Source organism: Seriola dumerili, unplaced genomic scaffold, assembly GCF_002260705.1.
Source record: "Seriola dumerili isolate Sdu_G_001 unplaced genomic scaffold, Sdu_1.0 BDQW01001125.1, whole genome shotgun sequence".
NCBI lineage: Eukaryota > Metazoa > Chordata > Actinopteri > Carangiformes > Carangidae > Seriola > Seriola dumerili.
Window position 1 is genome coordinate 216,076 of NW_019175380.1, and position 25,542 is coordinate 241,617.

Here is a 25,542-nt window from a genome sequence, read left to right on the forward strand (position 1 = left end):
ATAAGCTCCTTTATTACTGTTTGTGTTGTGAATGTTTTAACCGTAATGATTTAATTGGCTGTGAAGACGCCTTCAGGGACTAGAAAGAGCAGTTTTATTGTGCTTCATATACAGTCAGTGTAAAGTCTAATGGGGCGTGGAGGTGGGGGTGGGACACTTAATTTTACCGCTCCAGCACCCGGAACTCTTAAAGTGCTTAAATAATACACATATTATAGCATATCTTGTAATTGTCTGTTAACATAATTCTGCAATATTACAACCTGCCCCTAGAAACTGTATCCTGTCCTTTACACTCATCACACTGTGTCGTACTACAGTGCACACCTGTAGCTGTGTGTGTAGCCCTGTCTAACAACAACCACATTTAATATCACCTGAGCTAGCACCTAGCTACAACGCCCCTGCTTAGCATTTCACCTGCTGGGTCTTCACCGGATGTTGGAATATATCTTTTGTTTTGAAAGATATGTATTTACTTCCTCTAGAGTGGATTTATGACGAGTTGTTTCCCCCCAGGTTTATCTTTGACTTTATTTGCAGCATCTCAGATCACACCTGAGCAACACCACGCACCTGTGATGTTTTCCCTCCTCTTTAAGTATCTTGGACCAGGTCTATGTCTAGTCTCTGGGAACATTAGCTCTCCGCTCCTCTTCTCACTGCGTCACATCAGGAACAAAAACCATCCTCTCACCGGTCAATAAAATATTTTCACCCGCGACAATCATCTACATTTATTCACATACATCTGCACAAAATACAAATATAGATTTATTCACGCCGTCTCTCTGTAACAGTGTGACCTCATCACCGTCTGATATTTATTGTCAGTGTTGAAAACACAGAAGCAGCAGGAGCATTTACTCCTTTTCTTTTTTTTTTTTTTTGGCAGCTTTATCCGACCCCTGCGAGAGTCTGGAGCCCCGGTGAGTCCGGGCTCCTCCTGGATCTTCCTGGATCTGCCTCTCCGGCGCTAACATCTGATAAGGGGGCAGGAAATCCATTCTAAGCCCCGCTGATCCACCCAAAGGTATGATGGGAGGTAGAGGCCACCTGACTGAAGGGGGTGGCTGAGGTCGCTCCACGGGAAATGAGATTATGTGAAGAACTTTTTTTTTTTTTTTTATTCTCCTGTCTGAAGAGTTTGTTAGAAAACATCATTTACACGAACTGCACCTGCTTCTGTTTCATTTGACCCTCAGACTGAAAGATACTGAAAAAAAAGAATCTCAAGTGAAAAATAAAACATGTTTTCCAAGATTGATTTGATTTGTGGCAGTGTGCAGGAGGCTTTAAACAGCATTGAGATTTAAATACATGAATCACTCTTGACTGACATCATCTGGGGGTAAATGCTTGTTAAAGGTGATTTTGTTGTAACAAGGAAACTTGAAGCGACTGACCCTGATGAGGAGGATCAGGACTGGAACAAACTTCCTGGAGTTGCTCTGTAAATGCTCAGATTGCACTGAAAGGCGAAGCTTGACCTCTGTTTTTTTGACTGGGAGGCACTTTGTCTTTGGCACTTTGACTTTACACCTTCAACCCTTTGCTCCCGAGAACGACGCGACCGCAGAGGTTAGACGCGAGAGTTTGATCTGATTCAGGATCGAGCTTGAACCAGGTTTTTCTTCCGTCTCACACACAGCTTTCGTCTTTGTCTCCGTGGCTTTTGTCCGGCCTACGCGTCTCCATTTCCTGCCCGGGTAAATAGAGCTCCTTCTCCTCGCCACCAGAGTGCGGCGCTCCGTTCCTTAGCTTCCCGATGTCGCCCAGGGGCAGCTGGGTGGAGCTGTACGCCAGCGGCGGGATGGTGTTCACCAATATGAGCTGCAGAGGCTTCTTCTGCGGCTGGTACTGGCAGCGAACGTAGCGCAGGAACGCCGCGCGGTACGTTTTGTTGAACAGTGTGTAGACCAGCGGGTTGACCGCGGAGGACAGGTATCCCACCCAGACAAAAACGTTCAGCAGGCCTCCCATGAGTCCTGCGTCACACACCGCCGGGTCGCACACCACCACCAGCACATTGGTGATGAAGAACGGACACCACATGACCACGAAGAGGAAAAACACCACCCCGAGGACTTTGGACGCCTTCTGCTCGTTGCTGATCGACTGCATGGTGCGGCGTCCGAACAGCGAGCCGGACACGCTCCCGCGGGCGCCTCCCAGGCCGCCGCTGCTTCCTCTGCCGCCGGCCTCGCGGCTTATGGAGCGTCTGAAGAGTTTTTCAGAGGACAGCGAGGTCTGCGGTAAGAAGCTCAAGGTGAACGTCGTGCTCCACTTAGGCCGCGGCACCAGCTGGTCCAGGCAGAGGGTGGCTTCGTTCTGCAGGGCGTTGATGGTCAGGAAGTAGGTGACGATCATGATGGTGAGGGGCACGAAGAACGCCACGAAGGAGCCGACCAGCACAAAGTTGTTGTCCGTCAGCACGCAGCTGCCATCTTTGAAAACCTTGGAGTGGTCTCTGAGTCCCAGCACAGGAATCGGCATCGAGATCCCTGCAGGAGACAGAAGAGAGGAGGGAATGAGCCTCTGTGATTCATGTAGTTGTGTGTGTGTGTGTGTGTGTGTGTGTGTGTGTGTGTGTGTGTGTAAAGCAAAAATACATCTGCTTGAATAATTACAAAATAATTCCCCAAAACCAAACTATTATTGTAAAGCCCTAATCATCATCAGAAACAGTTTTACAGTCAAATAATCACTGTAGAGGAAATATGAAGCTACGATCAGCAGCTTTTTTAGCTTAGCTTAGCATAACGACTGGAAACGGAGGGAAACAGCTAGCCTGGGTCCGTCCATAGGTAAGGAAATCCACTCTCTCTAAAGTTGACCGATTGATATCTTTATGCTAAGCTAGGCTAACCCACTGAACACCGTATATATCAGAGAGACACGAGGCATCAGAAAGTGTAAAATGTATTTCTCAAAGTGTCAAACTGCTTTTTAAAAAAGCAGCAAAACAGACACGACACGAAATCCTGCAAAACTACAAAAAAAAAACAAAAAGTGAAGACAGACAACCTCGCAGTCCCGCCCCCGCACTGCGTGATTGACAGGTGATCGAGCAGAGACAGCACAGTCGATGAGAGCTGTCAGACCCTGAAACTCAAGGACGAGCATCTGCTGCTGCTGTTATTATGGATGATGATATTCAGGCTAAATGTCGAGCTGCTGCTCGGAGGGTGAGCGCAGTGTGACGCGGACACGTGGGTTCAAACAAAGAAGGTGATTAGTTTGTCTGAACGACCGCGGCCATAATATTCACGGTCACAGTCCGGTGGTGCTGTGGCTGACAGACTGAAGGAGAGGAGGAAACAAAGAGACAGAAAATATCATTATTAGCCTTAAACCTCTGTCTGCTTCTCATCCAGCTGATCAAATGTTCTTTGTCAAGGTGACATTGTTGGCACTTCTCCCGGAGCCAGTGTGTTCTTCAGATAAAACCCCCGAGTGTCCGTCACACACAATCACAGAAATCTAAAGCTGCTTTTTATTCCATCTTTAAGTTCTTCTTCTTCCCTCTGTCCCTGACGGCACCTCTCTGCTCTAAATACATGAAATAAGAGACACAAGACGGAAAAGAGAAAAAGGAAAAAGAAAAAAAATCCCGACACGAGTCGGAGAGAAGATTAAAGAGGATCAAGTGAGACACAAAGGAGATGAAGAGGAAGAGGAGAGGAGACAGAGGAGATGGAGACTTTCTGGATTTGCTGTCAGATTGCAGCAGAGAGGTTTAAAAGAAACGCCGCAGCCTGAAAACTGATCGGACAATGTTTCAGACACACACTGAAAACTCTTCATTTTGAAATATGACTCACATAAGTGCTTTTTATTACACCGCAGTCACTTTATAAAAACCTGTGGGTTCTCTCAGGCGTCGGTACCTGATGTAACTCTGGTGTGAAGGTGGAAAAGGAATTCATCACAGTCATACAGCAAGAAGAGTCTGCTCACACCTGTATACAACATACTGTCGACACACAGCTGTTCTTATTAAACATATTTCCACTCTGCTCGGAGGAGTGTGGTTGGTGCCATTGTGTAGTGACAGATCGGAGGGTGAACTGACGTCCGCACACTGATGAACAAACTTCTGCCACATGGACCCGAGTAAATTCATCTTCAAATTCATCTGTCCATGTGTAGTGTGATTATAGATCAGCTCTAGCTTCTATATTAATACTGTGAAAGTATCAAAGCCTCAGTCCACAGAGAAATGCACACAGCCTGTATTCAGAAACTGAGCCTTAAAACCAGCCGTCAGGACTTCTGGAACTTTGTGATGTCATAACGAAGCAGTCACCAAGCCCCGCCCACCTGGACCCACCATCCAAACCTTGCAGGATTTGGTTTCTCTGAGTGTTTTACCCTCAGAGCCTCCTCTCTTCTGATTGGCTCACCGACCTGTTGTTACTAGAGCTCCAGAGAGAAGCCTGAGAGAGGAGATGTAAAACTACACTGAGATGGTTTTTATATCTTCTGATGGATCAACACTTCAAAGTGTAAAACCTGGAATCTTTTAACTCCTTGTGAAGATTTCTGTAATTCTAACTTTAAATCCAGATCCAAACGCTGCTTTGGCTCAGGTGGAAGAATTTTCCTGATGAGGAAGAGACCGGTTTCTGGGTCATGAAAAAGGAGGGAAGAGAAGAGGAGGAGCTGGCAGGCTGTGAGGGTTGTGTTCAGCTCTCTGTGGATTAAGACTTTAACTCCTGCTGTAAAAACGTGTTCGCTCTCAGGACTGGAAGCCCAGCTTCTGCCCGAGCTGAGATCCAATCAGAGGAACTGGACACACCTGTGCAGGTGAGCAGAGCTTTGACTGCCTCCTACGTAGTCAGAAAGTCGAGAGGGATGTGAGACAGAAGCTGCGTCAGTGTTTCACTCTAATGATTTTAATCACAGTAAAACATGAACCATCTGTGTGTGAGTCACAGCAGACAGACCGAGCACGTGTGTGTTGTTTTTGTCAAAGCAGCATTATGCATGTGTGTGTGTGTGTGTGTGTGTGTGTGTGTGCGTGCGTGTGACAGACGGCTCAGTGTTTTCAATGTGGGAGTGTTGCACAAACTGGTGGGAGACAAATGACACACACGGTTGTGAAACACCTCTGAGCTTCTACATGAACCGTCTGGCTCTCAGTCCTCTGATCCAGGACCAGCACACCACGTCTCACGGCTCTCATGAATATTTTTCATCACGTTTATCACTGGATGAATCTTGGAAACACAAACTTCCCTTGTGTCGATCCAACGTCCAGGTCCTTTGTCTTGAAATAATGCAACCATGGCAACCAGACGTCGGCCTCCTGTGTTTTGTCGACCCAATCCATCCTCCCTGACCTCCTCCTGATGTGGACTCACTGCATACATCACCTGACTCCAGCTGCTGGAGGTCACCTGACTCCAGCAGCCGGAGGTCACCTGACTCCAGCTGCTGCACAGTGGGCCCGTGGGTCGTGTGTCAGGATTATGGAAAAACAGCAAATGCTCACAACACAGAAGCTGCACAGAGAGTGTTTGACATGTTTTCTGGTTTTTCTCTGTGTCAGACTGGAATGGAAAATAAATATTTGTTCATGAGGCCGGGACCTGGAGCCCAGACTGAACCAGTCCTGCTGCTTTTCTGTCAGACCACTGAGACTTAATGAGAAATATCCATCTCTGATTCTCCTGCTCTGGACTTCCTGTCCAACCCTCCTGCCCTCCTCCTCCTCCCTCTCTCTTTCTCTCACCTCCCTCCTGTTTGTTACGGGCTGGTAATGAGAACACAGTGTGAGGAAGACTGCTCAGTTTATCTCCCTCTGCCCAGGTCCTGTTGATACGGAGCCTGTTACAAAATACGGACGAAAAAAGGGCAAAACGGCACCAACTAAAATATCAACATAAATCATCACCGCCATAAACTAAAAATAGGACTTTAAGCAGAGGAAACCAGAGAGACCAGGACTCACAGTGACTCCCTGACTTCCTCTGTGAGAAGATGACATATATAGAAATTCAGATAAGAAGTCAGTATACAGACAAAAGTCGAGCAGCTGCAGCAGCTGAGACACACACACACACACACACACACAACTGGAGAAATAGCTCGAGCTCCAGTCTTAATGTGAAATCTGACACATTTAATAGTGAACAGGAAGTGTTGGGGCGGCTGCGCTGTATTTGACAGACTGTACCTGAACCGCCTGCTGTTTCCTGCAGGAACCCCCTGGAAAAACAACAAGTCCTCCAACCTGAAATATAGGTATACCAAACCTCCGTCGTCATGGTTACAGTAACAAACGTGGTTCAGCTTATGGAGCGGTCACGGTTCGGTTTAGGAAAAGATCGTGGTTTTGGGTTAAAATAAGTTCTTAAAGTCCGAGTCATGTCTCTAGTCATCGAGTCATCAACACTTGGATCAACACACACGGATCAAAAGTGTCAGAAGGTGGGAACGTTTTAGTGATTCTAGTACGTAAAAATGTAAATTTTGAATAAACATTAAAAACATACTAAACTTTATGCATCTAGGAAAAGGAACGTGTTTGATACGAGTCTTTAGTGTCTCGTGTTTATCCCTCGGCACAGCTTGTGTTCTTCCTCCAGCGTCTCTCATCATCATCCGTTCAAATAAACTCAGGTTAAATCTTCAGCAGGAGGTAAAACATAAAATAAAGAGCGATGTGTGTGTGTGTGTGTTTGTGTGTGATTGTGTGTGTGTGTCTGTGTGTGTGTATGCGTGCGTGTTTGTGCGTGTGTGTGTGCGTGTGTGTGATTGTGTTTGTGTGCGTGTGTGTGTGCATGTGTGTGTGCGTGTGTGTGTGTGCGTGCGTGTGTGTGTTCTCCCTCAGACTCCACCGAGCGGAAAAGTGAAAACAAGCCTCGCAGGAAATGGACTGTAATGAATGTGGTTTGTGTCAAAAGACGTTTCCACCTCAGTGAATCAATATTTGTCGAGTTCATGTTCAAATTCATGAACGTGTGTTTGTCCTGAAGATGCAGCTTCACACTCACACACCACTGTCTGTCACAGGGAGCTTCATCTGTCCGGTTTCATAAGCCTTCCCCTCTCTCCTCCCTCCTCACCCTTCACTTCCTCTCTCACCTGTTTCCCTCTCTCACTTTGATTCTGATTGTTTACCTCAGAGCTGATCACCTGACCCAATCACTGACAGGTGTCTGTAAACCCGTCTATTTCTTCTCCAGCAGCAGAGATTGTTCACACGTCACTGTTCTGTTTCAGCTCATGCAAATTACTGTTGAAGGTTAGTAACTGATCCTGTGGTGGGACGAACATGTTAAAGTGCTGAGCTGCTGAAGATTATTGATTATTGATACGAGCCTGCTGGTGTTTAATGATTCACATTTAATTGTGTTGTTGTATAATTGAGCGTTGGGGGAGACAGCCATGCTAACGTCTCTGTGAGGCTGCAGCTATAAATACTGACATGTTCACAACACGCTAATGTTAGCATGCTAGCATGAGCCTGAAAAACAAAGTGCAGCAGAGGCTGATGGGAATGTGATCAGTTCGACAGGTGTTTGATCATGAAGCAAAATATTAGTCAAATTAAAAATGTTGACCTGATGGTGGCGCCAGAGGAGAAGTGAGAGGATCAGCAAAGTCATTACAGTTCATCCTCAGGGGAACATGAACATCTGAACCACGTCATCACAGCTTCATCCGACAGATGACGAGATGTTTCCCTCACAACCACAAACCTCACGGTGGCGCCAGAGGAAGAGCCAGAGGATCGCCACACTCCCCGAGGGATTCATCCTCTGGGGACCATGAACCTGATCCATCAACAGTATTTGAATCTGGATCAAAGAGTTGATCCACACCAAACGTGAGGTGTGTACTTCCACAGCAGTCATGTACTTTACCGGGAGACTATATATAAATAAACTCATTAAACAATATATTTATAATGTTAAATAACTTGATAATGATTTATTTGTTATGTTTTTATGCAGCTTACAGCAGAGAAAAAAGAATCAAGAATTCATGTTAAGATAAAAACAACAGTGTTCCTGGTTTAACTGTGTATTGGTAAATAACTGATTAATTGTAATTTCAATCAAAATGGAAATTTATTCATATAAAATATAAACGTTATAAAAAAATACACTGAGACAGTCACTGTTTCTCTACAGTTTTCCTCGGTGAAGTCGCTTTAAACTGTGAAAAGTTAAAGTGAAGTGAGGTGTGTGTGTGTGTGTGTGTGTGTGTTTTTTTTTTTAGGGTGCAGAGAAACACATTTGTGAAGAAAAGCATGAACACTTCGGTCTGGATTATGTAATTTTTATGTAAAACACACACACACACACACACACACACACACACACACACACAGGAACACACATTATCAGCATGGATTCACGGGTGCCAGTGTGTGCACATACACCCCCTCCTGATGTTACGTCCAATCAGATCAGAGCGTAACCACGACTCACTGCGGGAACATTAGCAGGCTCGACTTAACGCCAACCGCCACACTCCCACGAGGAAACCAGAGCGCTCCTTCCGCCTCCTCCATCTCCTCCTCCTGACAAACCCGGGGAGAAAACCGAGGCCGAGCGCGTGGATCACGTTTTAAATGTATCCCTAATAAGTAAACCTGCAGTAATCTCATTGGGGTCGTGGGCGGCGCGGCGTTGCACGGCACTGAGGCGTGTTGAGCCTGGGGGCGGGACCTGCTGCCCGCCACACTGACATCACATTGTCGACTCTGTTGAGCTTCAGCTCGGTTGCGTCACCGCAGAGCTTTTTTTTTCTTTTAATGTTTAGCCCGGAGTTCTTTGCAGATACATGTTAAAAACTGCAGAAAATAATCAGCTGAGAGAGAGAGAGAGAGAGAGAGAGAGAGAGAGAGTGGGAGTCGAACAAACCGCTCACAGGAGAGACTCGGCGCGTCGCACACGCCCGGTTCCTCCGCCAACAACGACCACAGCGCTCCGCTCATTACGAAGTTCTCTGAGGAACACGCTGCTGTTTTTATCCATTATCTCCAAACTGTTCACTTCACTGCTGCTGAGTGTTTCACACCGGCAGCTTCCACACGTCACCTCTCATGCACTGTACTTCCTTTGGTCTGCAGCGTTTCTACTGTGTGTTTCTACTATTTCAACACTTTTTTTAGTTTTAACACTAACGTTTCTTTCTGCTTCTTTACGGGGCTCGAATTCTTGTTTTTTCAAATTCCCGTGTTATTTTTCTGGCTTCAAATGAAACCTGTCAATGAGAGATGGTGTAACAGCTGTGAAAAACATACAATACATAAGAAATAAGGAGAAACTAAATAATATTCGTGATACGAGAGCCTGTTAGAAGTGAGTTAACATGAACACAGCGCTCTACCTAAAACTACTCCCGATTATATATAATCTCTGCTGATTCTGGATCCAGAGAAACATCAACTCTCAGCTGAAAAACAAACTGAGGCGTCTCTGATTCCAACACTGGCCTCTCAAACCTGCAGCACAAGTGACTGTGGAATTAAAAGTAAACAGCGGAGGACGGCGGGAAAAGTCAGAGTGAGCAGAAGGAGTTGATATTTCTTCTGAACGGCTTCTTCTTCTTCTTCTTCAGGTAAAGAAATTAGAATCATACTGGGGCTCATATGTTAAAGACGTGGTGGAGATGGGGAAGAAGGAGCGTGTCTGCAGAGTGTTCCTTTAAAACGTTCTGCGCTGACAATACAACAACTACATCTGTTAAACTCCAGTTTTAATTAATGTGAAGGGCAGACTGTTTGCTCGCTCCACACTTTTCAATATCACTAAGTGCAAAGTTGGAAATATTGGAGCTTTCTGAGAAGTCACGTGTTTCCCAGTCTGAGTCATAACTCGGATGAATCAGTCTCCTAAAATTGTGTTTATATTCCATGGATTTGCAGCAACAAATACATTTTGAAAGAAACACAGACTAAAGGTCTGTGTCCATGTGTAGTGTGATTATAGATCAGCTCTAGCTTCTATATTAATACTGTGAAAGTATCAAAGCCTCAGTCCACAGAGAAATGCACACAGCCTGTATTCAGAAACTGAGCCTTAAAACCAGCCGTCAGGACTTCTGGAACTTTGTGATGTCACAACAAAGCAGTCACCAAGCCCCGCCCACCTGGACCCACCATCCAAACCTTGCAGGATTTGGTTTCTCTGAGTGTTTTTACCTGAAATCTGCTATATTTTTATTGGATCACTCAGAAAACAGTCAGCCAATCAGAAGAGAGGCTCAGAGCCTCCTCTCTTCTGATTGGCTCACCGACCTGTTGTTACTAGAGCTGCAGAGAGAAGCCTGAGAGAGGAGATGTAAAACTACACTGAGATGGTTTTTACAAATATATCTTTCAACACTTAAAATTAAACACAGAATAAGAGGAAAATATTGGACCTTTTGAAAAGACGACTTTACATCATCTGTCCGGGGACGAGAGATGAAAACAGGCTGCTGGCGAAATGTGAACGAATGAATAAAGAAACAAATTCCCAGTAGAAAGTTTTATCTGCACTACTTCCTCATTCAGTCACTTCCCTCTTGGCTAAATGTACAAAACTTATCTCCGGCAGTAACCAGATCTCAGAGAAATGACATAACTGCATTTATTAACCGGGAGGAGAAGCTGAGTGATGAGTGAACCCGAGGTATCGAGCTTCAGATCTGCAGGAGGACGGAGGGCGGGATGACTCGCTCAGACGGACGCAGCTTCACGGAGGTGGAGCTTTTGGTCGAAGAACTGTTACTGAATTTATTCACACACAAGCATTTCTTTGAACTTGTTTTAATTGGACTTATTGTAATGGTCCTGTTCTGTCGACAGGCTTCAGCGGATTCAGTTTAATCCCACTGTTGGACTGTGTATTAACATTAACCGTTAATATTCATTTGTTATAATCTGCTTTTTTCCCCTCCTCACAGCTGCGAGTGCAGGAAGTGTCTTTAGTGAAGTCGGGCCAGGAACCGGGTCTGTCGTGGGTCCACCTGACCAATCATGAGCAGGATTAGGGCGTGGAGACTCACCTCGGGTCTCTGTGATCCTGTGTGCAGAGAAAGGAGTTGTGGGTAAGCAGAGGACAACTCTGAAGTCTCCAAATCCACAGTTAATGAAGTCCACAAGGACCGAGAGTTGACTCATTTGTATTGCCGATATGAACGCTGCTGAGACGCGTTCAGGGACACACTTTGAAATGAGTCACAGGGTCGGAAACTTTAGCTCCATGGAAACAGTGAGGTCTTCGGCTCCTGAACCTCTGATGTGAGGATTTGGATTCACTGTGACGACCCCAACGCCACTTCGCCACTTATCCTGTGTAGAGTGTGTGTGTGTGTGTGTGTGTTGGCCACCCTTCCTTACTTATTTAAACCCAGTGTGTCGAGTGGGAAATGCAGATTTGACCTTTTATTGTTAATATTAAAAAAAAAAAAGATCTGTCCTCTACGTCCATATTTCCATCGTCATATTTCCTGGTTCATCTCCAGCTGCTGAAAGTCAGAATCTTCTCCGACGTCGACAGTTTCTCGTGGTTTTAAAATCGTTGCCTGTGAATCTTCACATTTCGCTCCCTGGTGTCGCACGTGACTCACGCGTCACACAGGATCACTAACCCTCCGTCTTCATCTTCCTCCCGCTCTGTCCCGTCTGCTCCTGGCCAGGCTTCGGTCTCATCATCAGACCGAGCGACTGCTGAGTTTCAGCAGCGCTTCATCATTCGGTCAGTCGGGTCATTTCCTTACGAGGGGACGATTTCATTTCAACAACGTATCCCGTCAGTCGAATAGTAAAAGCTTTCTGTTATTTAGTGTCATTTCACTTTATATTTGTGCCTCTCTGGTGCTTTTGGGACTGTTTTGTAGTTGTTTTGTATCTTTTTTGTGTCTCATTTTGATCATTTTGTGTATCTCTGTTGCATCGTTTTCTGTCTGTTTGAGATCATTATGTGTCGGTTTGAAGTTGTTTTGCATCCTTTTGCATGTCTCTGTGGTTGTTTTGCGTCTCTTAACAAATATTCTGTGCTTCTTTGTGGTCATTTTTTGGTTGTTTAGCATCATTTTCTGCCTCTTGGCTTCACCTTTTAGAAATCTAATCATACAAAAGTAACATGAAAGTTCTTTGTAACGTTCCTCTGTGTTCCTCCTGCAGATTTGCGTCACTCTGTTGAACAAAGTGTTGCTTGTATCGTCTCTTATCGCCCAGAAATCAGAGTAACTCAGTTACATCTGCTGTAAATCATTCAGCCAAACCAACCAGCGCTGACGTTGTATTGCTGTAATGTTCCTGCCATCCATTAATGTGATAAAATCTCAGGGCTGGGCGCACTGCCACCTGGAGGAAAGTCAGCTTTCCTTGCATTTCTCATCTTAATTAGCTTGGTGTGAAAGCCTGCCGATTAATAATGAGAAAAACAAATCCATTAGGACGGGAGAGGAAAAGTTTTTGGATAATTCGGCTTCAGTCAAACAATAACAGGAAGGTGTGTTGTGGCAGATTGTTTACTGAAATGTCATCAGCTGAAGCTGAACTGCATGATTTTCATGCCGTTCATAATTTTCCTCCTTGTTTTCACCCAGCGAGTGTAAATAACGTCGGTGCAGAGCTGATCTGCCCCCAGCTCGTCCCTCCCCCACCTCCAGCGCCGAGCGGCTGCAGGTCTTCGTCTGCAGGCCCATCATTACATTTCCTGCTCATCTAGGCCCATTGACCTGAGCAGCTGGATACCAGCCAGACAGGCAGAAGCCAATTATCAGGAGCTGATTGTTCCCTCGCCTCCATAAAAATTATATGCAGTCATAAACGTCACTTCTGTCTTGAACACAGGAAAATTGCCTCTCATGAGGAGCTGTCAGCCCTCCTCCTGCCCTCTCTCTCTCCTCCTTCAGTTTTGTGCGTTCGACCGTGGCCTCTCTCAGACGTAATTTCATCTATTTAAGAACTTACAGAACTGGCATTTTAGCTGCTTTATTTTACCTGAAGCATTACTGAAGAAGTCCACGTGCAAAATGTTCCACTGACAAAGACGAGAGAGCTGCAGTGAACAAGGACGAACACATCAGTGATGACTGTGAGCCTAAACCTTTACTCAGAACACCACCACTGTTATTTTCACAGCCTTGGTTTGGTGAATTCACAATGTACGCTCAGTTGTGTTTTGGTGTTTGTTCAGAGATGTGTGGTACATTTTATTTTCATGACTATTTGAGTTAACTACAGTACTTATCCTTTGAATCAAATCAAACTTCCTCTCAAACACAGCTAACCTCTGTTCCAAGAACTGCAGTTCCTCTAACGACCACTAGAGTCTGGCTCCAACAGTGAGTCAGTCCCCATAGACTCCCATGTTAAAATGTCCAACTTTACAGCAGAAATAAACATGTTTACAGCCTGGTCCTTCGCCCATTTTTATATTAGCCGGGAGTTAGGGGCGGAGTCAGGCGCTGCCAAGATGGCGACAGTGGAGCAGCTCACTCTGAGCTTCAAAACAGCTCTTCAGAAACCCGTGGGTGACGTCCATCTTTATGGGACAGACATGTCGTCTATCAGTCCGACACTTTATGTTAAATATCTCAACAACAACTGCTGGATTATCAACGAATTAGATTCACAGGTTCATGTCCCCCATAACATGAATCCTTAGCCGGAATTAAAATGTGTGTGTGTGTTTGTGTGTGTGTGTGTGTGTGTGTGTGTGTGTATCCGTGTCCTTACCCACGGAAATGGTCCACACTGCCATGATCTTGACGCGGGCCTTGGTGTGGGAGTTGAAGCGGCTGTGGTGGATCGGGTTTCGTATGGCGATGTATCGATCCAGAGAGATGGCGCAGAGGTGCATGATGGACGCTGTGGAGAACAGGACGTCCAGGTAGATCCAGATGGGACAGAGGTCGGGCGGGAGGGGCCACCCGTAATCTGTCGGAGGAAAGACGAAGGGAAGGACACAAGAAGTGAAATATCTGAATCAGTGACGGGAGTTTTGATTGCAGTAAATCTGATGCTTCTGATTTCCCACAATGCTTCTCCACAGTCCTCTCAAAAGGTCGGTTGAAATGCTGTCAATCAAAAGTTAAACCGGAATAAACAAATACATTTATCTGGCTATTTTCTGATCATGTCTGTGATCAGATCCACATAAACCTTGACTCTCTACAGCAATCAAATTACATTTTTCAGTTTGCTGGAAATAGCAAAACTTTCATATTCTCCCTTTAAAATTATGATTCTGTTTTGAAACTCCAGATGTTGGTTTGTCAGAAAAAAAGACAAAATCCACCACCAAATAAAACTGTATTTAAATGTCAGGTGAAACTGACTCGACACCAGATGAAGGACAAACTGTGTCACACGTTCTTTATAGAAAATAAGCTGAGGGGAGTTACACAATGAGGAAGCAGTTTCAGTAGTTTTGTTTTAGAAAAACTTTCTCTACGTGTCCGACTGTATCATTACATCTGTTTTAACTGGAGTAAACATATAGTTCCTGCAGACCTGTTGACTCGTTCATACTGAGGCTGAACGGCGTCGGAGCAGCTGTGATGACACGTGTTCCTCTGGTCGAGAAGAGAGGGAACGAGAGAAAAATACATATTCAGCAGGTTTTTATTTAAATTACAGCTAAATAAAATGTGACTTACTGCGTGTTTGCATCGACGGCTTTTATGCAAGTATTACTCGAGAGGATGTGACGAGGTGACATCAGTCACGGAGCAGCAGTAACTATGGAAACGGCCTCTCTATAAATAAACCTGCCTCGCCTTTTTATTAATAGAACCTTGTGACGTGAAGCTTTTGCCTCCATCCAGGTAAATGTTCAGAATATATGGCTGTTTTCCACCTGAGATGGCTTTTTAATGATTTTAATGAAGGACTCAGTTCCCGTCCAGATGTTACCGGTCGGTTTGTACCGGCTCTCTGGTCTTTGTAGCGGAGCAGAGACCTGTAATGACGTGTGGCAGCAGGACAGAAATACCTTGTTTACAGTAGAAGAAGATGTTGTGGCGCGTCCCAGCCTTTGTTCCGGCGTCTCTTTCTCAATGTACCAACTTTTGCATCTTTGCGAAGCATCAAACCTCTTGCGAGTTTCATGTGTTGGAATTTCTGGAGTTTCCACTCAGGCTTTTTAAAGGTGCAATGGACCTTTAAAAAACCCTGCAGTAGCACTATGGAGCAGTTTTTTATGGGTGGGTCTCAGTTCTGTTTATCTTGTGCACGCACATGAGGCGACACAGGTGACACGCTACATATTCCTGCCACAGGAATACATATTCACACCAATCCACTGATCGACGTGTCGGCGCCGGCAAACGTAACCCCTGTACATGTCTGTTGATGTCGACTTTCACGTTTCTCTGGGATATTCAGTAGAGTATGATTGTGTATTGTCGCCTGTTATTTAGCTGCTGCTGTTGTTTTTGGGGCGTGTGAAGCAGGAAACACACTGGATGAGCGTGGAGTGAGTGTGGCGTGAGCGGGTGACTGCGCAACATATTGATTACCATAAACGTGGTGCGCATGTTAATGGTGCCGTGGGCGTGTCAGTGCAAAAATAGACAGAGAAAAGACCTGTTGATGGCAGCGGCATCACATAAAACACCTGTAGTTTCTGTGTCCAGGCTGAAACTGAACATGACCAGACATGAAAAAATATGATCGATCAGCAGACATTTGTGCGAGTGTGGGAAATCTAAACGTTGCCTAAAAGCAGGAGAGGCGGTTCTTGTGCGTACTATGAAATATAATCCTGACAGTGCGGCTGCGACGAGGGAAGAAGACTGCAAGCTAGTGCATGATGGTATTTATAACATACCAGGTCCAGGTTTAGTCTGTAATTATGAGCATCATTAGTCGTTATTTCTTGATGAGCCAGAGAACGTAAAGTGCAGCAGTGAATCACGTCCGTCCTTTTATAGATCCGTCCATGTTTATTCCTGGTTTTGTTGTAAAAAAAAAAAAAAAGTCAGTGTGAACACAAACTGGATCAGAACTGAAAGACAGTTTGAAAATCCCACAAATAAAAAAGTGTCGTTTCATAATAAGTAAACAACTGTTGTTTTCCAGCTGCTCTCTTTCACATGGATGAAGAGGAATCATTCGCTGGAACAACATTTGTTTTTGTTGTAATGTTTACTGGAGTCTGTGATGAAGAGCATCAGCTGAGCAGTGACGTTCTCATGGACTCGCTGCTCTGAGAAGTTAATTACACACTGACCACACACTGTAAATGAAATGAGTCATACACATGGAGCATGGCCGAAGGCTTTGAAAGCACATCCACGCCTCCTGAACTGCAGGTGCTCAGGCTCAGACTACACACACACACACACACACACACACACACACACACACACACACACACACACACACACAGAGTCGTCATGCTGCTCCTGTAGGAAACTTCTTTATATACATACAGGTTTGTAAATTGGTCTCAGCTGCTGATGAAAACAACATATTACATTATTCTGAATATTACGGCGAATTGAGGCTTTTAATGTTCAACACATCAAGGTGAGGCAGGTTTATTTACCGAGGTTGTTTCTTATATAAGGCAGTTCACAAGGACTCACAGGTACAAACCACAGGAAGGAAGAAAAAAAAAACAATCTTTTCTCTATAAAGAAAATTCTATTGTTTCCTTTAAAAATAGATTGAGTAGATGTACCGTCACAGCAGCCGCCCCGCGGGGCTGCAGCACTTGTTACAGAGCAGAAACAGACACAGGGAGGGAGGGGCGGATTCTTACATCTTTACCACTACGGTTTGTCCCGAGCGTGGCATCATGGGAAATGAATGAATTCATCCTCTGTGACCACTGTGGGACCTTTTACACTCAGCTCGCAGTGTTCAGTTCACGAAGGTTCAAATGAACGAGTTCACGAAGTTCTGAAGTTCATAATCCAAAACCTAAGTTCCCTGCTACAGAGTCACGGACAGAGATCGCTGTTAAAGGACGAGACAAACCAGGGTGAGTCTGTGTCTCTGTGTCTGTGCGGTGAGACTTGTTGACTCTCTCCTAATGATTTCTTGTGATCATCATTCACTCAGATATTTTCTAAACACGGTCCGGATGTTTTACCTCGATGTGTCGTTTCACATTCGTTACTGATGCGTCTGTTTATTCAGACTCTGAGATTTTTAGTAAATTTTTATTCGTACAGCGCCGATTCACAAGATACGATACTGCACTTTTAAAAAACGTAGTAATGTCAGCTAATGATATTATTAATTACAGTGAATTGTAGCAGGTTTAGCAGCAGGTGATTTTCATCATTTGAATCTGAACTGATTTGTTCATAAAAGTCTTCAAACGCTCACACGAACTGACTTCAGCAGCACCGACACCAGACACCACACCTGACACCTGCCAGGTGCCGTAAACTGCTGCAGGTAGCCGTAAAACCAAAACACAGATTCTTCTTCTTCTTCTCCTCTTCCTCTTCTGGTGTTTTTTTTTGGTGGTTGACAAACAGCCTTTTGGTTCAGCAGCGCCACCTTCTGGTTTGTTCACGTTCATTAGTTGCAAACGGATTCGTTCAGTTCATCATTCACCAAAACAACGAGTGCGTCCAATGAACGGCGCTGATTTAAGGTGGTGATGCAGAGCGCCTTCAGCTCGTCTCTTCTCTCGCCTCGCTCTCTGACTTCCTCTGGTTTTGTGCAGAAGCCTGAAAATAATGTGCCCACATTAAAAAGCCCCAAAGGAGCGGCACACAGGAGGATCAGAGGCAGATCATCAGGAGCGCCTGCGTCATGTTCAGGGTCAGGATGGAGCACTGACACCCTCCTCCTCCTGATTCTCTGCCTCCATACAACAGGTGAGGGACGACCTGAGCCAGGCTTTTATTATTTGGGAGAAGATGACGCATCCATGTCACCATGGTCACTGCCAAACTCTCCGCCATCGCCGCCTCCTCTTCCTCCCCCTCCTGCTCTCTGCTCTCCCCTTTCTTTAGTTTTTTATCCTAATTGTTTTTCGTTTCATCGCCGTCCTCTGATTCTGCTTCGTCTCTTTCATCTTATTTTTCATTTTCAGGCCTCTTGAAAAAAGTGAAGGTTTTGATCTGTCGGCGTGACAACGAGAAAACGAAGGAGATCACCGAACTCAGATTCATCCTTTGAATGTCTTTGTCAGTGAGGCTGAACCGAACCAGACATCCACGTCCACCCACTCAGGTGCCTGTAATCGTTTTTACCTGATTAGGTTTCAGGACGATGTGGGTGTGGTCAGACTGTGTGTGACTGACATCTTCCTCACTCTCCTGTTAACTTTGTAACACCTGTCAAGACAGGAGAAATGACCCCTTTATCATTCTCCAGCAGAGATCTAATTGTGTGTGTGTGTGTGTGTGTGTGTGTGAGTGTGCACTCAGGGCCTTTCAATGAACTAATTTTTTTTGTAGTGATAGGACCCCAGGAGAATGAATCTTTGCTTCTGTCTGACAGTGTAGTTTCTGTAATTTGATTGCTACAGTCTCTGTGTGTATAGACAATAAAAATTAATTTGCTGCATCAAATTATTTTCCAGCGGACACACAGGAAGTGAACCAACTGACCCGACTTGAGCTGTGAAGCTTCAGGACGACCAGGACGAGTTGTGATGATTCTGCTCATTTTCCATCAACACGTTTAATGAACAAAGGACAGTTAATGTCAGCGCGAGGAGAGCGCAGGAGGAGAGAGTAACATCAACGTTAATGCTCCACTTTCTCAATGGGAAATTAGTTAGATTAGCTTGGTAGTTAGCTAAATGTAACAAAACCTTCACGCTACAATGGATCCACTGAAAATTGCTAAAAGGATTCAGTCAAATACTGCTACAGGAGACATCCACCAATCAGCCAAACACAAGTACATTTCTATCCACTACAGTTGTTAAAGCTCCTCCAGTGTAAAGGTCTGTGTCCATGTGTAGTGTGATTATAGATCAGGTCTAGCTTCTATATTAATACTGTGAAAGTATCAAAGCCTCAGTCCACAGAGAAATGCACACAGCCTGTATTCAGAAACTGAGCCTTAAAACCAGCCGTCAGGACTTCTGGAACTTTGTGATGTCACAACAAAGCAGTCACCAAGCCCCGCCCACCTGGACCCACCATCCAAACCTTGCAGGATTTGGTTTCTCTGAGTGTTTTTACCTGAAATCTGCTGTATTTTTATGGGATCGCTCAGAAAACAGCCAGCAACCGAATGACCTGTTGTTACTAGAGCTCCAGAGAGAAGCCTGAGAGAGGAGATGTAAAACTACACGTACTTTAAACTGGCTGACCTGAGTTCAGTCCTCATGTGGTTCAGCCTGAGAGAACTTGAGCAGGGATGTTGGTTCTGCAGCTGATCCTCCACTCTCACCTCCCCACAGAGAGACACAGAGCGAGACAGAGAGAAGAGAGAGAAGAGAGAGTCCACCCTGAGGGGGAATCACTGCTAAAATACCACAGTATTAACGACTGATGGAAAAGACCTGGAACCTGAGTGAATTATTCCTCTCAGAGAAATTCTCTCCTCCACACTCACATAAAAGAGAAAAACAACTGAAACATGTGACTCCTCGCTCCCTGAATGAAACAGCTGCTGTAGTTTTCCTCGCTGTTGTCACCTCTGCCTTGTTCCCCTCTCAGCGCTGGGCGCCATCGTCTCTCCTTCCTCTGCCTGTAAAAGCTCAGCAGCTTCAGAGCAGTCAGACCACTGTGACATTATTTCTCGGTACCTGACACCAATTAGACGCAGTCAGCTCTGCAGCAGGCGTCAGTCTGTGAGGAGACTCCGTTTCCCTCCTGTTTAAACAAGCTCTTGTGTTACACAAGTGCCCTGAGAGTTTTATAGTGTGGACGAAATTTAGCCCTGAGCTCCAGTATTTTATATCCTGCAGTGGCTGAATCAGCTTGTGACTGAAGAGAAATGTTCACTGAAACCATTTTTGACTTTGACTAAGTAGAACTGCAACTTGTCATATTGATTAATCCGACGAGTGCTTTCTCAATTAATCAACTGATGATATAAAATGTCAGAAAATTGTAAAAAAAAACAATCGTCTCGTGTGAGAAGCTGGAAGCAGCAAATGTTTGGTATTTTTCCTGAGGTGATTATTCAATCATCAAAATAGTTATTAATTCATTTTCTGTTGAGCAACTAATCAGTGCAGCTCTAAAATCACTTTCATCACTTTTAGCAAACAAAAGAAAATTTGGCCAATTGATTAATTGACAGAAAAATTTAACAGCTACAAGTTCAATCATTTTTCTCTTCTCATCTATGATAGTAAATGAAATCTGTTCATGTTTTGATTGTTCGTGGGACGGACTGATCTGAATACATCATTGAGAAAATAATCTGCACAATAGTTGATAATGGAAATAATTGTCTGCTGCAGCTCGACAAACGTATTAAACCCCCTCTTATTAAAAAGCAGCATGTCGGATTCATGACCCGTGTTTCTAAAATCCTCACTTTGTTTTCATCAACAATAGACAGAAAAATAAAGACAGGGTTGAGACAGTTTAATAAATGTGACGTAAAATATGACACAAAACAAAAAAAATGACTGATGACTAACTAGAATCACCGCCTCACGGTTGTATCCCTCCGCCAACCTGCAGGAAACATGGTCACAGTCTCTCCTTCCTGACTTACACAGTTGAATAAAGGCCAGAAGTGTTTTTACAGAACATTATGATGTCACAGTGAAGTTGACCTTTGACCATTTGGATATGAAATGTCATCACTTCATTTTATCCTTATAGAAAATCTAATCTAATTCTCGTGGACACGATGTCTCAGTAACACCTTGATGGCACTCGAGGACAAACTGATTTGATTTTGGTGACTAAAGGTCAAAGGTCAAGGTCACGGTCACCTCACAAAATGCAGTTTTGGTTTACTGTGTAGTATCTCCAGTTTCCCATCTTCATCAGATCCATTTGCTTTTTCAACGTCACCTTTATCTTTTATTTCCTTCTACATTCAAAATGAAATAAAGGCTCCATTATGACTTTAACGTTTAATAATTTATCTTTTGGGTTCCACTTTTCTCTTCTCATTTCCTCTCTGAGATCAGACCGTGGGCTCCGAGTCCAACCAGCTCGTCTTTGTTTTGTTATATGTTTAACAAGTTTAAAAATGCATGAGGGAAGTTGTTGTGTGTATGTGTGAGTCAGCTGTTAACCCGCAAGTTGATGCAGGTTCCAGGTAAAAGAGTTCAAATAACAAACACTAAAGAAAACAGATAAAGCTGCAGGCATACAGAGACGTGCTCTGTCGGCGCCTCCTGTTGTTGCTCACGGCTCCAAACCGCTGGAGACCTCCGACACGACAGCCGGAGTGTAGGTCACGTCACACGAAAGCCTCCGTTGCGGTTTTACAGCGTTCAGTCGGTGCAGTCACCCGGAGTCGATCCTCCCCGAGGGACGAGTGCGGCGATCGAATCTCTCCTCTGCCGATCGATGCCCTGCAGCTCTGAGGACTTTAAAGTCTGACCTGCTGTTCACCTCAACAGTCACACAATGAGAAGTCCTCCTGCTGTCCTGGCTCTGCTGCTGCTGCACTCCTTAACTGTTTGATCTCAGTCAATAAAAGTGTCAGTGACGAGTAACGAGGCTGTCGTCGGGTTTTTATAAAAACATTCGCACATTTGGGAAATTAAATATGTCAAGAATCTGACCAAAAGCAAACACAGATACAAGTGCAGGTTTTCTAGAGAGCTCAGGAGGAACGTTGTTTTGTTTCTGATTAAAGAAAAAGATCATGAGTCGTGATGAAGAAGAGAAAAAGAAAAAGAAAAAGAAAAAGAAAAAACTCATTTCAACAGAGGAAACAGTTAAAAAAAAAAAAACAGCAGGGAGATGAGAGAGCAGAGTCGGCCTTGCTCACGGCCAAGCGTGCACGCTCTCTCTAAAGCAAAGAAATATGAAAATAATTGATAGAAGAAGAAGAATGAGCGGAGAATGGAGAGCGGGAAAATGAGCTCCCAGGAGGCCAGAGATGCACAAGAAGGATGGTTTGATAAAAGAGGAGCAGAGAAAAGACAGAGAGAGAAGAGGAAGAGGAGGAGAGAGGGCAAGGACGAAGACAGATCACACACACACACACACACACACACACACACTAATATTGTTATTATTAAAACACGCTGAGATGCACTGATCGCTGCTGTTGCTGTATCTCCACGGCTGCAGGCCAATCAGGAGCTTAATCAGCATCATGGGACACACCTGGCCAGGTGAGCTCCATGTATAAAAGCCAGAGCAGCAGTCAGTCTGTGGCTCCTGGTTCTTTGCTTTGACAGCACAGTTTCAGCCAGCCTCTCTGCTGACTCGACAGATTCTCTCCCCTCTCTCTCTCTCTGTGTGTTTAGTATAAATAAGTTTCCTGGTTATTTAGTTCACCCATGTGTTTCTAGCAGTTAGCACTGAGAAGCTAATGCTCCTAAAGCTGCTGCCTGCGTGTCCTTCACAATAAAAGCATTTTAATCTTGAGACGATGATCAACCAAAGACATCGCTGGTCCTGGTCTGACAGCGCTGAGCTGAAGGTTTAGTTTGGTTAAAGCATTAAAAACATGAGGGTTTGGGTTAAAATGACTTGACTGAGGTTGGCGGGGGGGGGTCCTGTTCACACCTAACATCCATCTCCATCTTGTTTGTTTGTTTGTTTGTTAGCGACGTATCTCACCATTCTGTGTTCAGTAACCGATGGAGAGAACTTCCTGTACAGTGTTGCGGGGCTCGACCTCGGATATTCACTGCTCCCACCGACTCAGCTGCCAAACAGCTTCACATTCAGGTGCTTCTTCCTCCAGAGATCAGGGGGGAAGCTGCTCAGCTGCAAATGCATTTTCTAATTGTCCCCCAGCAGGGCTGAGAGACGAGTCTCAGCTGGGTGAGAAGTGCCGGTAATTATTACCACGCTTCCATCCACAGTATGTTTGTGGTGATAAAATAAGTTGATTGTGTTAGTTTTTAAAGAGCGCTCGGTCTCCTGAGGCGGCAAGACGAGACGAGACGAGACAGAGAGAGAGAGAGAGACAGACAGAGAGAGAGAGAGAGAGAGAGACAGAGAGAGACCAAATAACAGACTGATAAATGGCACAGGGAGAAACAATGTAGATGATTAAAACATAAAAGAAGAGAGAGAGAAAAATCAGCAAAAAGTGGAAAATGAAAGAAACGCTATGAAAAAATTTAGTGGAGACGGAAATACAAGGAGAGGAAGAGGAGAAATAAGGGAATATAAGAAAGTGAAGAGGAGGAGCAGGAGGACGTCATGATGAATAATGTGGTGAATGTCTTGTCATTGTTTCATCCACCGTCGACTGTCTCTGTTTTTTTACAACAAAACACTGAGATGTGAAATCTCTCAAAATGAAAAGTGCTGACGAGGGTTTTCTCTGTGCAGGAAATTGCTGATTCAAACTTTTTCATCTGCAGAAACTCTGAGTGAAGTCAGAGCTGAGACCCGATGATCTCTCTTCACTTTGCATCAAAGGAGGGAAACCACAGAACAGGATCATCACCTGCATCCAGTCACAGGTGAGCCCGGCTCCGTGAGCTACAGCTCCAACACATGAGCTGGTGGATAAACAGGTGGAGGAGAGTTTGGAGAAGAGCTGTTCCGATAACAACATGTCGAAGCGATCATACGGATTCTTGTTCTTATGTAATGCCCCACCTCAGTGGATTTGTAGTAACACTTCAACCACGTTTACCCCGTCCTCCTCGGCGTGACCCGTCCTCCTCAGCCTGACCCGTCCTCCTGAGCCTGACCCGTCCTCCTCAGAGTGACCCGTCCTCCTCGGCCTGACCCGTCCTCCTCGGCCTGACCCGTCCTCCTCAGCCTGACCCGTCCTCCTCAGCCTGACCCGTCCTCCTCGGCCTGACCCGTCCTCCTGAGCCTGACCCGTCCTCCTCAGCCTGACCCGTCCTCCTCAGAGTGACCCGTCCTCCTCAGCGTGACCCGTCCTCCTCAGCCTGACCCGTCCTCCTCAGCCTGACCCGTCCTCCTCAGAGTGACCCGTCCTCCTCGGCCTGACCCGTCCTCCTCAGCCTGACCCGTCCTCCTCAGAGTGACCCGTCCTCCTCGGCCTGACCCGTCCTCCTCGGCCTGACCCGTCCTCCTCGGCCTGACCCGTCCTCCTCAGCCTGACCCGTCCTCCTCAGCAAGGGCGTCGATGACCTTTTGTTTCCTGCGACCCGACGTCTCAGCTCCACTTCCTCCTCTGCTTTTCTCTCAGCCACAAAAAAAAAATCTCTTTCTCTTTGTATCTAAAGCATTGATTTGAAGCATTGAAGCATCTGATTTTTTCCCCCGGCTCTGTAACTGAGCAGCTTTGACGGCGAACCCAAAGTGAAGGCTCCTGGGAGGTGCTGTTGCTGAATGCTAACACATGAAGGACTTTATCTTTGCAGTGAACAAGCTGCAGCATTAATGGAGCCAAGTCAGTAAATCTTTAATCATGGATGATCGTTCTGGATTATTTACGTCAAGAAGAGAATTGTTCTACAAACAAGATTATTAGTTTGATAAATCTTCTGCAGCGAGTTTGAGATGATTAAAAAATACAAACTCTAATAATAATATATATAATAGTATCCAGCCACGGCCTGTTCAGGAGCAGGAACAGCTGAAACACATTAAATAAATAACTTTGAAGTGAGACTATGAACATCTTGGAAAACAGAAACTCCTTATTCTACAAATGAAAAGTTGAAATCATCAGTAATAAAACTCACATTTGGTCACAGACATGTTTGGCCAGTGTAAGTTAACTTTAGATAAAAAATGGCTTTAAAGCTCCTCCAGTGTAAAGGTCTGTGTCCATGTGTAGTGTGATTATAGATCAGCTCTAGCTTCTATATTAATACTGTGAAAGTATCAAAGCCTCAGTCCACAGAGAAATGCACACAGCCTGTATTCAGAAACTGAGCCTTAAAACCAGCCGTCAGGACTTCTGGAACTTTGTGATGTCACAACAAAGCAGTCACCAAGCCCCGCCCACCTGGACCCACCATCCAAACCTTGCAGGATTTGGTTTCTCTGAGTGTTTTTACCTGAAATCTGCTTTATTTTTATTGGATCACTCAGAAAACAGTCCTGTAAGCTACTGTATGTTTTGTGATCCAGTGAAAAGGCATCATCTCAAAACTGAACTGAACTTGGTTCCTTTTTAGCGTTTTCGGTTCGATGTGAGCTAACTGCTAACAGTTTTCTTTTTTCCAACAGCAGCTAAACGCCTGCACTTCAGTCAGCCAGCTAACGTGGTTCAGATTGTCATGTGACATAAGCATCTTGACTCATTCCCCCACAAGGAAACACCAAACTCTGCACAGCAGGAGGTGATGGAGTGATGACTGTCGCTTCCCTCAGGGGGATTTAAGAGCCCACGGGTGGCTGCTGTGGAGGTGGGACTTTTCAAATGCTACATGAATGGCATGTAGCAGCAGCAGTGTGTTGCGTTTTCAATGGAGGGAACTGCAACCAGCTGAGATCAGGTGTTAGCCAAGTTTTATACAAATCCCTCTCAGTGTAATTCTACAGACGTCTTGACCTGAAACCACCAAAAACATGTTCTTC

The 25,542-nt window shown here is 45.0% G+C and overlaps 1 protein-coding gene across 1 annotated transcript in view; it reads right to left on the reverse strand.

The window, feature by feature from the left end:
* Positions 1-1,639: 1,639 nt before the first annotated feature.
* htr2a (5-hydroxytryptamine receptor 2A) overlaps positions 1,640-25,542 on the reverse strand; it is a 39,918-nt gene continuing 16,015 nt past the window's right edge. Inside the window, exons 2-3 of the mRNA XM_022767316.1 lie at positions 13,694-13,894; positions 1,640-2,504 (exon numbers count right to left, since the gene is read on the reverse strand). Of these exons, the coding sequence (XP_022623037.1) occupies positions 1,642-2,504; positions 13,694-13,894 (1,064 nt within the window). The 3' untranslated portion in view covers positions 1,640-1,641. The remainder of the gene's footprint in view (positions 2,505-13,693; positions 13,895-25,542) is intronic.